This window comes from Leptodactylus fuscus, chromosome 7 (assembly GCF_031893055.1).
Source record: "Leptodactylus fuscus isolate aLepFus1 chromosome 7, aLepFus1.hap2, whole genome shotgun sequence".
NCBI classification, from domain to species: Eukaryota; Metazoa; Chordata; class Amphibia; order Anura; family Leptodactylidae; genus Leptodactylus; species Leptodactylus fuscus.
Window position 1 is genome coordinate 152,491,732 of NC_134271.1, and position 13,336 is coordinate 152,505,067.

The window sequence follows — 13,336 nt, forward strand, 5'->3', positions numbered from 1 at the left end:
ATATGGTAGGTATGGCAATCCAACATGGGAGTGTTTGGATATGGTATATTATTGGGCACTATCATACTATTATCTGGGTAAACTATGGTAACATTAGTTGGACATTGGGCAGTATTTTTGAGCAGCGGGTTGCAGTATTATATGGTCTCTGTGCAGAATTATTACATGAGCGCTATATGGTGATATTCATGGGCAAACATTGGGACAATGGAATATACAGGATATTAGTTACAAACCGGCCTCGTCTGTGGTAATAGATGAGATCGGGTGAAGGGACAGGACTAAAGCCTGAGGCCGATTCTGATGACATCACCTCCCCTTCTTCTTCCTGTTGGCTTGGTGTTGGCACATAAGTAAAATATTAACAAAAGATTTCACATCCAAATCTCTTCTGGTCTGACTAATATAGAAATGGTGCGAGAATCTTCAAAGAGAAGGACGTGTAAGCTGTCAATGTCTGGTTTACAAGACATCCAGTGACCACAAATGATATGGCCATGTCCGCCCGGACTACGAGTGACTGAGATCTACAAGTGACCGGAGGAAGGATCAGAGGATATTTAACATTGAACAAAACGCAAAGCCCATAGAAAATACACGTATGGGAGTGTGATAATGGCCGGGCGTACCTGCAGATGTTACTATGTCCTTTGTCTTCTCGTAGTAACCATCAGAGGACGGGGTGAGTACAGAACATACTGGGGAGTATTTATAGGGTTACACAATGTCTGCCATAGCACAGGGGGTTGTAAAAGGAACTAAGAAGGTTCTAGATGGGATATCGAAGACTAAGGAGAGAGCGTAAGAAGAACAGAGAGGAGGGCAGAGGGAGAAAGTGATGGAGGGAGAAGGAGAGAAAGAGAGAGGAGAGGAGAGGAGAGGAGAAGAAGGAAGGAAGGAAGGAAGGAAGGAAGGAAGGAAGGAAGGAAGGAAGGAAGGAAGGAAGGAAGGAAGGAAGGAAGGAAGGAAGGAAGAGTAATAGAGAAAAAGAGAGACAAAGGTAGAGGAGGGAGGATAGACAAATGGGTTTGGGAGGTAGGGAGAGGGAGAGGGAGAGAAGGAGAAGAAAAGAAAGAGGCGAGAAAACAGACAAGAGAAGAGAAAACAGACAAGAGAAGAGAAGAGAAGATAGAGAAGACAGAGAAGAGAAGAGAGAAGAGAGACAAGAGAGAGAAGACAGAAGAGAAGAGAGAAGAGAGAGAAGAGAAGAGAGACAAGAGAAGAGAAGAGAGACAAGAGAAGAGAAGAGAGACAAGAGAAGAGAAGAGAGACAAGAGAAGAGAAGAGAGACAAGAGAAGACAAGAGAGACAAGAGAAGAGAAGAGAGAGAAGTGAAGAGAAGAGAAGAGAGAGAAGAGAGAGAAGAGAAAAGAGAAGAGAGAGAAGTGAAGAGAAGAGAAGAGAGAGAAGAGAGAGAAGTGAAGAGAAGAGAGAGAAGTGAAGAGAAGAGAAGAGAAGAGAAGAGAGATGGAAAAAGAGAGAGAAAATATTAATGAGACAGAGAGAAAAGGGGGCAATAAAAAGAAAAAAATGATTTAGAGAAATGAGGACTAATAGTAATACTGAGCACCACATACCAAGTCAGACTGTATTTTTCTAGAACTGGAAACTGCCTTTAGAGCTAAGGCCCCATGTAGTGCGCTGCAGGAAAAACCACAGCAGCACGGCATCGCATTGTTTTCCGTAGCGTCTTTCAAACACAGTTCGCAGAGCTTTCCTCCGTGGACATCCTGCCTCTATTACATGTATAGGCTGGCATTTCCAGAGATATAACTGACATGCTGCAATCTTTAAAACCACCGCAGTTTTGGATATCGCAGAGTATTTGCTGTGCGTATTTTTCCACTATGTGTGGATGGGATTCGCATGGCAGGGATTGTCTGCACCACTTGGGGCCCCCAGACTAAAGGGGTTTACTATGAATATAGTTAAAAGTGCGGATAGTTAAAATTAAACATCTTTGAAAATATGAATAATACATTTTTTGCAGATTTAATAAAATTTCCTCTAACAATCTTAGAGACGACAGTCTTCTGTCTTAATCATTGCCAATGGATATGACCATGAATGTAGGAATATGGTCTGGGAATTGTCAGAAACCCAGCCATGATGTCGTGTTATCTTCTCATACATGTAGTGTTCCTCCTGATAACCAGCCATGATGTCCTTATTGTGGCCGGGGTATCTTCTCATACATGTAGTGTCCTCCTGATAACCAGCCATGATGTCCTTATTTTGGTCAGGTTATCTTCTCATACATGTAGTGTCCTCCTGATAACCAGCCATGATGTCCTTATTGTGGTCAGGTTATCTTCTCATACATGTAGTGTCCTCCTGATAACCAGCCATGATGTCCTTATTTTGGTCAGGTTATCTTCTCATACATGTAGTGTCCTCCTGATAACCAGCCATGATGTCCTTATTGTGGTCGGGTTATCTTCTCATACATGTAGTGTCCTCCTGATAACCAGCCATGATGTCCTTATTGTGGTCAGGTTATCCTCTCATACAGGTAGTGTCCTCCTGATAACCAGCCATGATGTCTTTATTGTGGTCGGGTTATCTTCTCATACATGTAGTGTCCTCCTGATAACCAGCCATGATGTCCTTATTGTGGTCTAGTTATCTTCTCATACATGTATTGTCCTCCTGATAACCAGCCATGATGTCCTTATTGTGGTCGGGTTATCTTCTCATGCATGTAGTGTCCCCCTGATAACCAGCCATGATGTCCTTATTGTGGTCAGGTTATCTTCTCATACATGTAGTGTCCTGATAACCAGCCATGATGTCCTTATTGTGGTCTGGTTATCTTCTCATACATGTAGTGTCCTCCTGATAACCAGCCATGATGTCCTTATTGTGGTCAGGTTATCTTCTCATACATGTAGTGTCCTCCTGATAACCAGCCATGATGTCCTTATTGTGGTCGGGTTATCTTCTCATACATGTAGTGTCCTCCTGATAACCCGCCATGATGTCCTTATTGTGGTCAGGTTATCTTCTCATACATGTAGTGTCCTCCTGATAACCAGCCATGATGTCCTTATTGTGGTCAGGTTATCCTCTCATACAGGTAGTGTCCTCCTGATAACCAGCCATGATGTCTTTATTGTGGTCGGGTTTTCTTCTCATACATGTAGTGTCCTCCTGATAACCCGCCATGATGTCCTTATTGTGGTCAGGTTATCTTCTCATACATGTAGTGTCCTCCTGATAACCAGCCATGATGTCCTTATTGTGGTCAGGTTATCCTCTCATACAGGTAGTGTCCTCCTGATAACCAGCCATGATGTCCTTATTGTGGTCTAGTTATCTTCTCATACATGTATTGTCCTCCTGATAACCCGCCATGATGTCCTTATTGTGGTCTGGTTATCTTCTCATACATGTAGTGTCCTCCTGATAACCAGCCATGATGTCCTTATTGTGGTCGGGTTATCTTCTCATACATGTAGTGTCCTCCTGATAACCAGCCATGATGTCCTTATTGTGGTCGGGTTTTCTTCTCATACATGTAGTGTCCTCCTGATAACCCACCATGATGTCCTTATTGTGGTCTGGTTATCTTCTCATACATGTAGTGTCCTCCTGATAACCCACCATGATGTCCTTATTGTGGTCTGGTTATCTTCTCATACATGTAGTGTCCTCCTGATAACCAGCCATGATGTCGGGTTATCTTCTCATACATGTAGTGTCCTCCTGATAACCAGCCATGATGTCCTTATTGTGGTCAGGTTATCTTCTCATACATGTAGTGTCCTCCTGATAACCAGCCATGATGTCCTTATTGTGGTCAGGTTATCTTCTCATACATGTAGTGTCCTCCTGATAACCAGCCATGATGTCCTTATTGTGGTCAGGTTATCTTCTCATACATGTAGTGTCCTCCTGATAACCCGCCATGATGTCCTTATTGTGGTCTGGTTATCTTCTCATACATGTAGTGTCCTCCTGATAACCAGCCATGATGTCCTTATTGTGGTCGGGTTATCTTCTCATACATGTAGTGTCCTCCTGATAACCAGCCATGATGTCCTTATTGTGGTCGGGTTTTCTTCTCATACATGTAGTGTCCTCCTGATAACCCACCATGATGTCCTTATTGTGGTCTGGTTATCTTCTCATACATGTAGTGTCCTCCTGATAACCCACCATGATGTCCTTATTGTGGTCTGGTTATCTTCTCATACATGTAGTGTCCTCCTGATAACCAGCCATGATGTCGGGTTATCTTCTCATACATGTAGTGTCCTCCTGATAACCAGCCATGATGTCCTTATTGTGGTCAGGTTATCTTCTCATACATGTAGTGTCCTCCTGATAACCAGCCATGATGTCCTTATTGTGGTCAGGTTATCTTCTCATACATGTAGTGTCCTCCTGATAACCAGCCATGATGTCCTTATTGTGGTCAGGTTATCTTCTCATACATGTAGTGTCCTCCTGATAACCAGCCATGATGTCCTTATTGTGGTCAGGTTATCTTCTCATACATGTAGTGTCCTCCTGATAACCAGCCATGATGTCCTTATTGTGGTCAGGTTATCTTCTCATACATGTAGTGTCCTCCTGATAACCAGCCATGATGTCCTTATTGTGGTCGGGTTTTCTTCTCATACATGTAGTGTCCTCCTGATAACCAGCCATGATGTCCTTATTGTGGTCAGGTTATCTTCTCATACATGTAGTGTCCTCCTGATAACCAGCCATGATGTCCTTATTGTGGTCGGGTTTTCTTCTCATACATGTAGTGTCCTCCTGATAACCCTCCATGATGTCCACCAAATTTCCCCATTGTGGGACTATTAAAGGAATATCTTATCTTATCTTATCTTATGATGTCCTTATTGTGGTCTGGTTATCTTCTCATACATGTAGTGTCCTCCTGATAACCAGCCATGATGTCGGGTTATCTTCTCATACATGTAGTGTCCTCCTGATAACCAGCCATGATGTCCTTATTGTGGTCAGGTTATCTTCTCATACATGTAGTGTCCTCCTGATAACCAGCCATGATGTCCTTATTGTGGTCAGGTTATCTTCTCATACATGTAGTGTCCTCCTGATAACCAGCCATGATGTCGGGTTATCTTCTCATACATGTAGTGTCCTCCTGATAACCAGCCATGATGTCCTTATTGTGGTCAGGTTATCTTCTCATACATGTAGTGTCCTCCTGATAACCAGCCATGATGTCCTTATTGTGGTCAGGTTATCTTCTCATACATGTAGTGTCCTCCTGATAACCAGCCATGATGTCCTTATTGTGGTCGGGTTTTCTTCTCATACATGTAGTGTCCTCCTGATAACCCGCCATGATGTCCTTATTGTGGTCTGGTTATCTTCTCATACATGTAGTGTCCTCCTGATAACCCACCATGATGTCCTTATTGTGGTCTGGTTATCTTCTCATACATGTAGTGTCCTCCTGATAACCAGCCATGATGTCGGGTTATCTCCTCATACATGTAGTGTCCTCCTGATAACCAGCCATGATGTCCTTATTGTGGTCAGGTTATCTTCTCATACATGTAGTGTCCTCCTGATAACCAGCCATGATGTCCTTATTGTGGTCAGGTTATCTTCTCATACATGTAGTGTCCTCCTGATAATCAGCCATGATGTCCTTATTGTGGTCAGGTTATCTTCTCATACATGTAGTGTCCTCCTGATAACCTATCCACAATAAGGACATCATGACTGATGTCTGACAAGTTCCAGACCATAGGAAGTTTCTGTATTCATGACTGTGTCTATTGGCAACAAATGAAGAAAAATACTGTCACCACTAAGAAGGTTAGAGGAAATATTCTATTCGCTTATATGTGCAAAAATTATTAACTTATTAATTGTCTGCAAATTTATATATTCATGGGAAACCCCTTTAAGTAATTCCAGAAACCCATTTAATCCCTTCTTTTATTTTGTAGGAACCACTGTCAGACCTGAGGTGATCTTCACACCCAGCTGGAATGAAATATTATACGAAGATCCAGTGACTATAACATGTAATTTGGGATCTGCTGCCCTGGAGAACCAGAGATATTACTGGTATAAAGATGGGGTGGTAATAGATAAAGATCAGCAGAGCTTCAAGATTGACCATGTTGGAGAAGAAGATGTCGGTGACTACCACTGCAGGACCAACACTAGTCACATCAGTCCTCCTGTCACACTGAAAGCAATACAAGGTCAGCTGTCAGCCTCCTCCTAGTAATCTCCTAACATTGTATTTAGAGGTGATTCATTGTCATGTATTCTTTGTTATGATTGCAGAGTATCTCATCTTGCAGAGACCCCCAGTTATCCATGAAGGAGACCCCCTGACTCTCAGATGTCACAGTGTATATGGATGTAATACAAAAAACACAACATTTTACAAGGATGGTAAAAAAAAGTTCTCAGTCCATGACTCGGAGTTACATATAGATTCAGTAGATGGGGGCTCGTCCGGGACGTACAGATGTACTACACTGATTAAGTATCATGATGATTACAAATATTATTTTTACTCTGCAGAAACCTACATGTCAGTGTCAGGTAAGTGGCTATTACTGTCCTCCATATCCAGATGTCAGAAATATCCGCATAGTGTTGCCCTGTTCAGTTATTCACAGTATTATACTAAAGTTCAGTAAACATGCTCCAAAATTTTTCCAACGCAGAAGAAAATCCACAGTAAAATTTTGTCCAAATCTGCATGTTGTACTGTGGATTTGCCATGAATTCATCCTACTGCAAAGAGTGAAATCTATGATGAAAATCCACAACCACACAATTAGTCACACAAATGAGTTTAGCACAGCCCTGTGCATGAAATCCCTGTCTGGGGAATGACCCCCACAGCTGCCATTTTAATAAACCCACGAGGCTTTGCCAAGGACAGGGCCTAATAGGTTAGATAGTAATGTTTTCCTCAAAAGCATTATACTCTTCAGTCTATAGTGGTGGGAAACCTTCTGGGACTTTAAAGGGATCCTATCATACAACCCCTTTTTTTTCTGAGTAACACGTCAGAATAGCCTTAAGAAAGGCTATTCTTCTCCTACCTTTCGTTGTCTTCTCCACGCCGCCGTTCCGTAGGAATCCCAGTTCTTTTCTGTATGTAAATTAGTTCTCTTGCAGCACTGGGGGCGGGCTCCAGCGCTCAAACAGCACTGAGGGCGTCCCCAATGCTGCGAGAGAACTCTCTTCAGCGCCGCCTTCATCTTCGTCAGCAGAGTCATCTTCATCCAAGCGGTGGCTAGTAACTTCTAGGCCTTGGGCCTTGGGCAGAGCAGACTGTGCATGCCTACAGACCACAAAAAAAGGGCCGCTTACAATACTGTGCAAACAGCCATTTTCTCATGGCCTGTGGGCATGCCCGAGGCCTAGAAGTTACAAGCCACCGCTAGAAGAAGAGGATGAAGAGGACGCTGCTGACAAAGATAGAGGCGGGGCTGGAGAAAGTTCTCTCACAGCATTGGCGACACGCCCAGTGCTGTTTGAGCACTGGGACCTGCCCCCAGTGCTGTGTGAGAACTCATTTGCATACCGACAAGAACCAGGATTCCTACGGAACGGCGGTGTGGAGAAGACAACGAAAGGTAGGAGAAGAATAGCCTTTCTTAAGGCTATTCCGACACGTTACTCAGAATACAAAGGGGTTGTATGATTTAAAAAAAAAAAAGGAAAAGAAAATAATTTTTTCCATTAACAACACTTTCTTAAGAAAAAGTTTTTTTAAAAACAACTCACACAAACTGGTATCGACACATCCGTCACAACCCAAATTGTTAATGTTGTTGTTGATTAAATTTGTTTTTGTTGATCTCTCCTCACAAAAAACTGAACAAAATTCATAAATAAAATCTAAAAATGGAAAATAAATAAAAAAAATTGTTATAATAAATAAAAAATACATTTATGTTTTTAATAATACATACAAATAAAACTTGAATAAAAACTTGGCAAACATGATAAAACCAGTACAAAAAACCCCTCCATCATGTTATTTATGCTGCAAAATTTATAACCAACTTACATTTTTTTAATTATTTCTCCCCAAAATATAAAACTCAGACTTCTTCCTGCAGCTGTAGAAAAAAAATATTTATTAATTGTCGGATTTTTTTTTTTGTTTTGTTTTAAAGATGCCCAAGAGCCTGGTTCAGATTATACTCACCAGAATATGGTACGACTGGTGCTGTCTGGGTGTGTAGTCATGGCTGCTGCGGGGATGATCTTCTACCACCTCCGGGGGCAGCGAGGAGCAGGCTGACCTCTGTAGGATTGGTGGCCTCCACATATATCTCTGCAGGGTATATGGAGCTCTGTGATATGACCTCTGACTGATATACAGATTTATTATTAAATATCAGCGCAGGATTGTGGATTTAATAGGAGATGACGTTACAGTGCGGAGACTCCCTTTAAGTACTGAAAGTGATTGTCAACTATCAATATATATACGTGTATCTGTGTATAGAGAAGTTCTGGTTATTCTATCTAAAGAGAGATAACCTTCTACCTCTGACTCCTGCGCTCTTCTCAAGAGTCCAATACTAAGACCATGTCACCTCACAGACACACTGATCTCCTCAACTTCCACTGACTGGTTCTTGTTCTAGATCCTGATCTTAAGGGCTCCGCTTCCTCCATCTCCTCCTCCATCTCTCTACTTTCTTAGGAATCAATCATGGGCTTCTTAATGAATTAGACAATCTTGACTTCTTCTATCTGACCATGGTTGTCAGCCATTTACCAAGAGACAGAGTTGGGAAACAGGGGGTCAGGATGTGGGAAACAGCGTGAGTTGGGGTCAGTGGTTTGGCTTCTCCCCTCCACAGCCCTGGATGTAACTGTTCCATGTCCTGGTCAAACTGGTAAATGTCAAAGACCTGGTGGGACCAACAATGGTCTTCCCTGGGGTAGAGATCAGCACCGCAGTCACTCCTTCAGTATAACAAACCCCCCACCGCTACAGAAGACTCCACCAGAACTCACCCGCCCAGGCCTGTGATGTTCACCAAACTCTTGCAAACCTTCTTCCTCCATAGTGAGCCTATATACTCCAACTAAGACAAGAGATCACCTAGTTATATCATCAAGTGCTCCACACGCCTTAGTGATCCACCTCAGTGTGCCAGGTAGGCTTCTCACCGAGCCCAGTTACATCTTTGGCCTCCATCTAGCATGGTTTACTTAGGCCATGGATAGTTGGTAGGATAACAGATGCAGCTCAAAACCAGCACTAGATACATCGAATTAATGGTCAACAAGACGCTGCGTGTCCAACACCCCACAGGTCTCACCAACTCCAACCCCACAATGGTTTTCACCAGAGCTCCAGATGGTCGGGATGGACTTGGCTGCACTGCTGGGTCACAATAAACCAGACACTGAGATCTCTTACCAGCAGATGTTTCGGGTGGCGGTGCAGGTCCAAGGATCCAGAAAACTGAGGCGGGTGGTGGTCAGCAGGTGGCATCAGAGAGTAAAGTGTAGTCATAGTCATAGTGGGTAATCCAAATGGAACATCAGGCAGGCTACATCGGTAACAGGTGTAGAAAACGGTGTTCAGAAAGCTGTGGTCTAGAGCAGTACAGGAATCAGGAGGCAGAGGTGGGGTCAGCGGTTAAGGCAAGAAGGTCAGAAACACGAGGTAATCGGAACACAGGAAAACGCTTACTATTAGGAAACGAGGTACAATTGAATAGCTGGCGGGAGTACGGAGCCAGAGCCCACCGTAATAGGCCCCGGCCCGCCGCTAGGCTGAAACCGGAAGTGTCCTGCCCAGCTCAGGAGGAGACCAGCAACCCCCACACAGCACAAGACCCAGCAGTAGGGACTCAGGAGCGGGGTAAGGATAGGGCCGGCAACCTCCGCGTAGCGCTGCAGAGGCTCCGGCCATAACCGCAACTATAGGCCTATGAAAGCGAACAATCTACACCTGCATACGGTAAAGCCTATCCAGGGTCTAAGTAAACCATTTACTAGGCCCAATTATCACACAGTTCCTATAGGCACCCGATGGAGACCAGTGACCATACATGAGAAGTCTATGAGCAGGGACATGAAGAGCGATCAATAGCAGGTCCTATAAGCACCCGATGGAGCCCAGTGACCATACATGGGAAGTCTATGAGCAGGGACATGAAGAGCGATTAATAGCAGGTCGTATAGGCACCCGATGGAGCCCAGTGACCATACATGAGAAGTCTATGAGAGGGGACATGAAGAGCGATCAATAGCAGGTCCTATAGGCACCCGATGGAGCCCAGTGACCATACATGAGAAGTCTATGAGAGGGGACATGAAGAGCGATCAATAGCAGGTCCTATAGGCACCCGATGGAGACCAGTGACTATACCCCTCTCCTATTGGCACCTAAACAATTCCAGCAGGATGGACCTGGTAACACTTCAGTCACTCACCAGGGCCTACAACCTAAGGGTGAAGTTGGACAGACTTCCATAGTCCTCACGTCACACTGCTCCGGCTTCCTGATATCAGCTCCTTACTTCCATGGTCAATGCTGTACAGTATACATATGTACCCCCTCCAATATGGCCGCCCTGGGCTCCATTATGAAGATTTGTTGTGCGCCCATAGTGACCGATTGCTGCCCATTGAGTTGCGCTCCACCACCACACACAGCCCATAGACACGAGTGATTTTGCAGGTTTTTATTTTCTCATACATCTCCTTTAAGTACAACAATTCCAGCATTTCTCCCCCGACCTCATGGAGATAGGGAAGAACGTGCATCTTATTTAGGATAGATCGGCAAATGGGGAAATGGAATGGCAACACGTAAACGTCAGGCGCCCCCTGATCTGACGTCCTCTGCCCCCATTACTACCTGATATAGGATTATATTGGAGGATAGCTCATTGGCACCTCTGGTGGTTACATGTAGAACTGCAGTGTTCCTGCCTCAGCTGTTCATGAAGTAGCCATCAGTTTCATACATGTCGTCCTGACGTTTCACGTTGTGTCTTCTTGTGGTAGAGGACGAGGCCGGCGGCCGCCAATAGTGGCAACAAGGACAGCACCAGTCTCATGATATTCCAGTAGGTGAAATCTGATGGAAGAGAAGAAGAGAAGGATGAAGAGCGATGACAATATTCTGCTGTGATTTATATGGGATGGGACACTGACCACTGTGTAGAGTAGTGAATGGCCCGACCCAGCAGTCCTGGGCCACTGAGGCACCCATATGTCTTAAAGGGGATGTCTGGTATCAAATATCCTATTACAGAATTATGGAGGTGACCCAATTAGGATCTCTACGAATTATGTAATGGGTATAAAGTAGCCCTCTGATTGGAGAACCCCGCATGTCCATGTATTATATGGCCTGCCCACTGATTACAGCTGATACCATGTCATTCTTTCTTTGTCCTGTGGTGGCGCTGCAGGCAATAAATACTTGTGGTTAGTAACCATTGTGAGACACCTTGTAAGGACCCGAAATTGTATGGAAAATGGGGGACATGGAGAGCAGTCTATGAGAGGGGACATGAGGAGCAGTCTATGAGAGGGGGCACAGAGATCACCCCTTTAGCCACCTGCTCCTAACCCAGGGGTAGGGAACGTATGGCTCTCCAGCTGTTGCAAAACTACAATTCCCAGCATGCATACTTGCTCTGCTGATCTTGGAATTCCCATGGAAGTGAATGGAGCATGCTGGGAGTTGTAGTTTCACAGCAGCTGGAGAGCCAAAGGTTCCCTACCCCTGTCCTAACCATTGGTAGTTTATGTAACTGGTTATTTCCCACCAGAGGTTACAGATACTATACAATATACAGTATATACTCCTATAGATACTTACCCTGTATATAGACTTGTGAGCTGTCACTCATCTTCCTCGTGGCTCCTGACACCGTCCGCACCTCACACGTATAATTCCCAGAATCCTCCAGCTGAGCGGACCGGATTATATAAGTGTCCGACGAGGAGAAATCCTGCAAATTGCTCCCGTTCCAGTAGAAGGAGAACTGCAGCGGTGTCCTGGCCCTGAGAGGGTTAACCCTGGTGACACAGGTCAGAGTCACGTCATGTCCTAATATCCCATATGGGGGCGCTGTTACTTCCACATGGGAGAATAACCCTAGAAGAGATGACATTTACTAGTGAGACATCAGTAGACAGTAATGAACCGAAGACGGGATGGGTCCAAGTCTCTGCCTCACCTTGTACTTGGATAGGTGATACGTCGCTCATTCTTCGTATCCCAAGAGTGCGCCCCTCGCAGGTGTAATTCCCAGAATCCTCCAGTTGGGTAGATTTCACTTTGTATGTATCAGATGAACCGAACTCTTGTACTTTCCTCCCATTTCTGAAGAACGCAAATTTGAGTTGTGCTCCGTCTCGGAGCGGGTTCAGTCTCCTGACACAGGTCAGGGTCAGCTCATCGTCTTCTACTATCTGGTAGGGGGGCGCTTTTATTTTTGGATGCAAGAACAGATCTGGAAGAGGAATGAATGACTGAGATATATATATATATATATATATATATATATATATATATATATCCTCCAGAAGCCATGTCTATTGGCTGCCATTGGTGCCGTCACCTGATCCGGTCACTTGTGTACCAGCCATGTATAAGCCTGAGGAACCGGATGGAATGGGGGACCCGATGGAGGACTGGGGGTCGGTGAGTGTTCCTTCCATTTTTATTGTATCTCACCCCCAGCCCTCCCAAGGGTTTCCATTTTGACTCGGAAGCCCCTTAAGATTCATCGGGGTGTTTGACTCAATTCTCCTAACCCACCGCCATGGGATCCACATCCATACCCCCCCCCTCCATGACTACGCTTACTCACCCCTTACTGAGATATATGTTTCGTCTGACAGCCTATGGAACGTCCCATCATGATCTCGCAGCTTTTTCTCACATTTGTATTTGCCGCTCACAGCTCCATCCACCGTATCGATACGTAACAGAGAGTCGTTGACCGAGGACTTGATCTCGATGTCATCCTTATAGAAGACTGTGCCGACGACGCGATACTCAGAGCGACTGTGACATCTCAGAGTAAAGGAGTCCCCTTCAACAATATCCGGGGGTCTCTGGAGGGTAAGGATGGCTGATATAGAAGCAATGAGTTAGAGGTATATTCCGCCATACAGTTCTCTATGGCGACTAGCTGGTGTACATCGCAACTCACCATTGATGACATTCAGTTGACCAGGATGACTGATATCAGTAGTATTAGTGTAACACTTGTAACCCCCGACGTGTCTCCATGAGGCTGACTGGATTATGATGCTGTGCTCCCGTGTGTCTATAGGTTTGTCGTCTCTATACCAGTAATACGTGTGTCCTCCTTGGTCATCTGAG

General features: G+C 44.6%; 1 protein-coding gene across 1 annotated transcript; it reads left to right on the top strand.

Annotated features, from left to right (window-relative positions):
* The first annotated feature begins 773 nt into the window (after positions 1-773).
* On the top strand, positions 774-8,266 carry LOC142214650 (low affinity immunoglobulin gamma Fc region receptor III-B-like). Its single transcript, XM_075283590.1, has 4 exons — positions 774-801; positions 5,937-6,197; positions 6,283-6,546; positions 8,139-8,266. Exons 1-4 carry the CDS (start codon positions 774-776, stop codon positions 8,264-8,266), a joined length of 681 nt encoding a protein of 226 aa, XP_075139691.1.
* Positions 8,267-13,336: the final 5,070 nt, after the last annotated feature.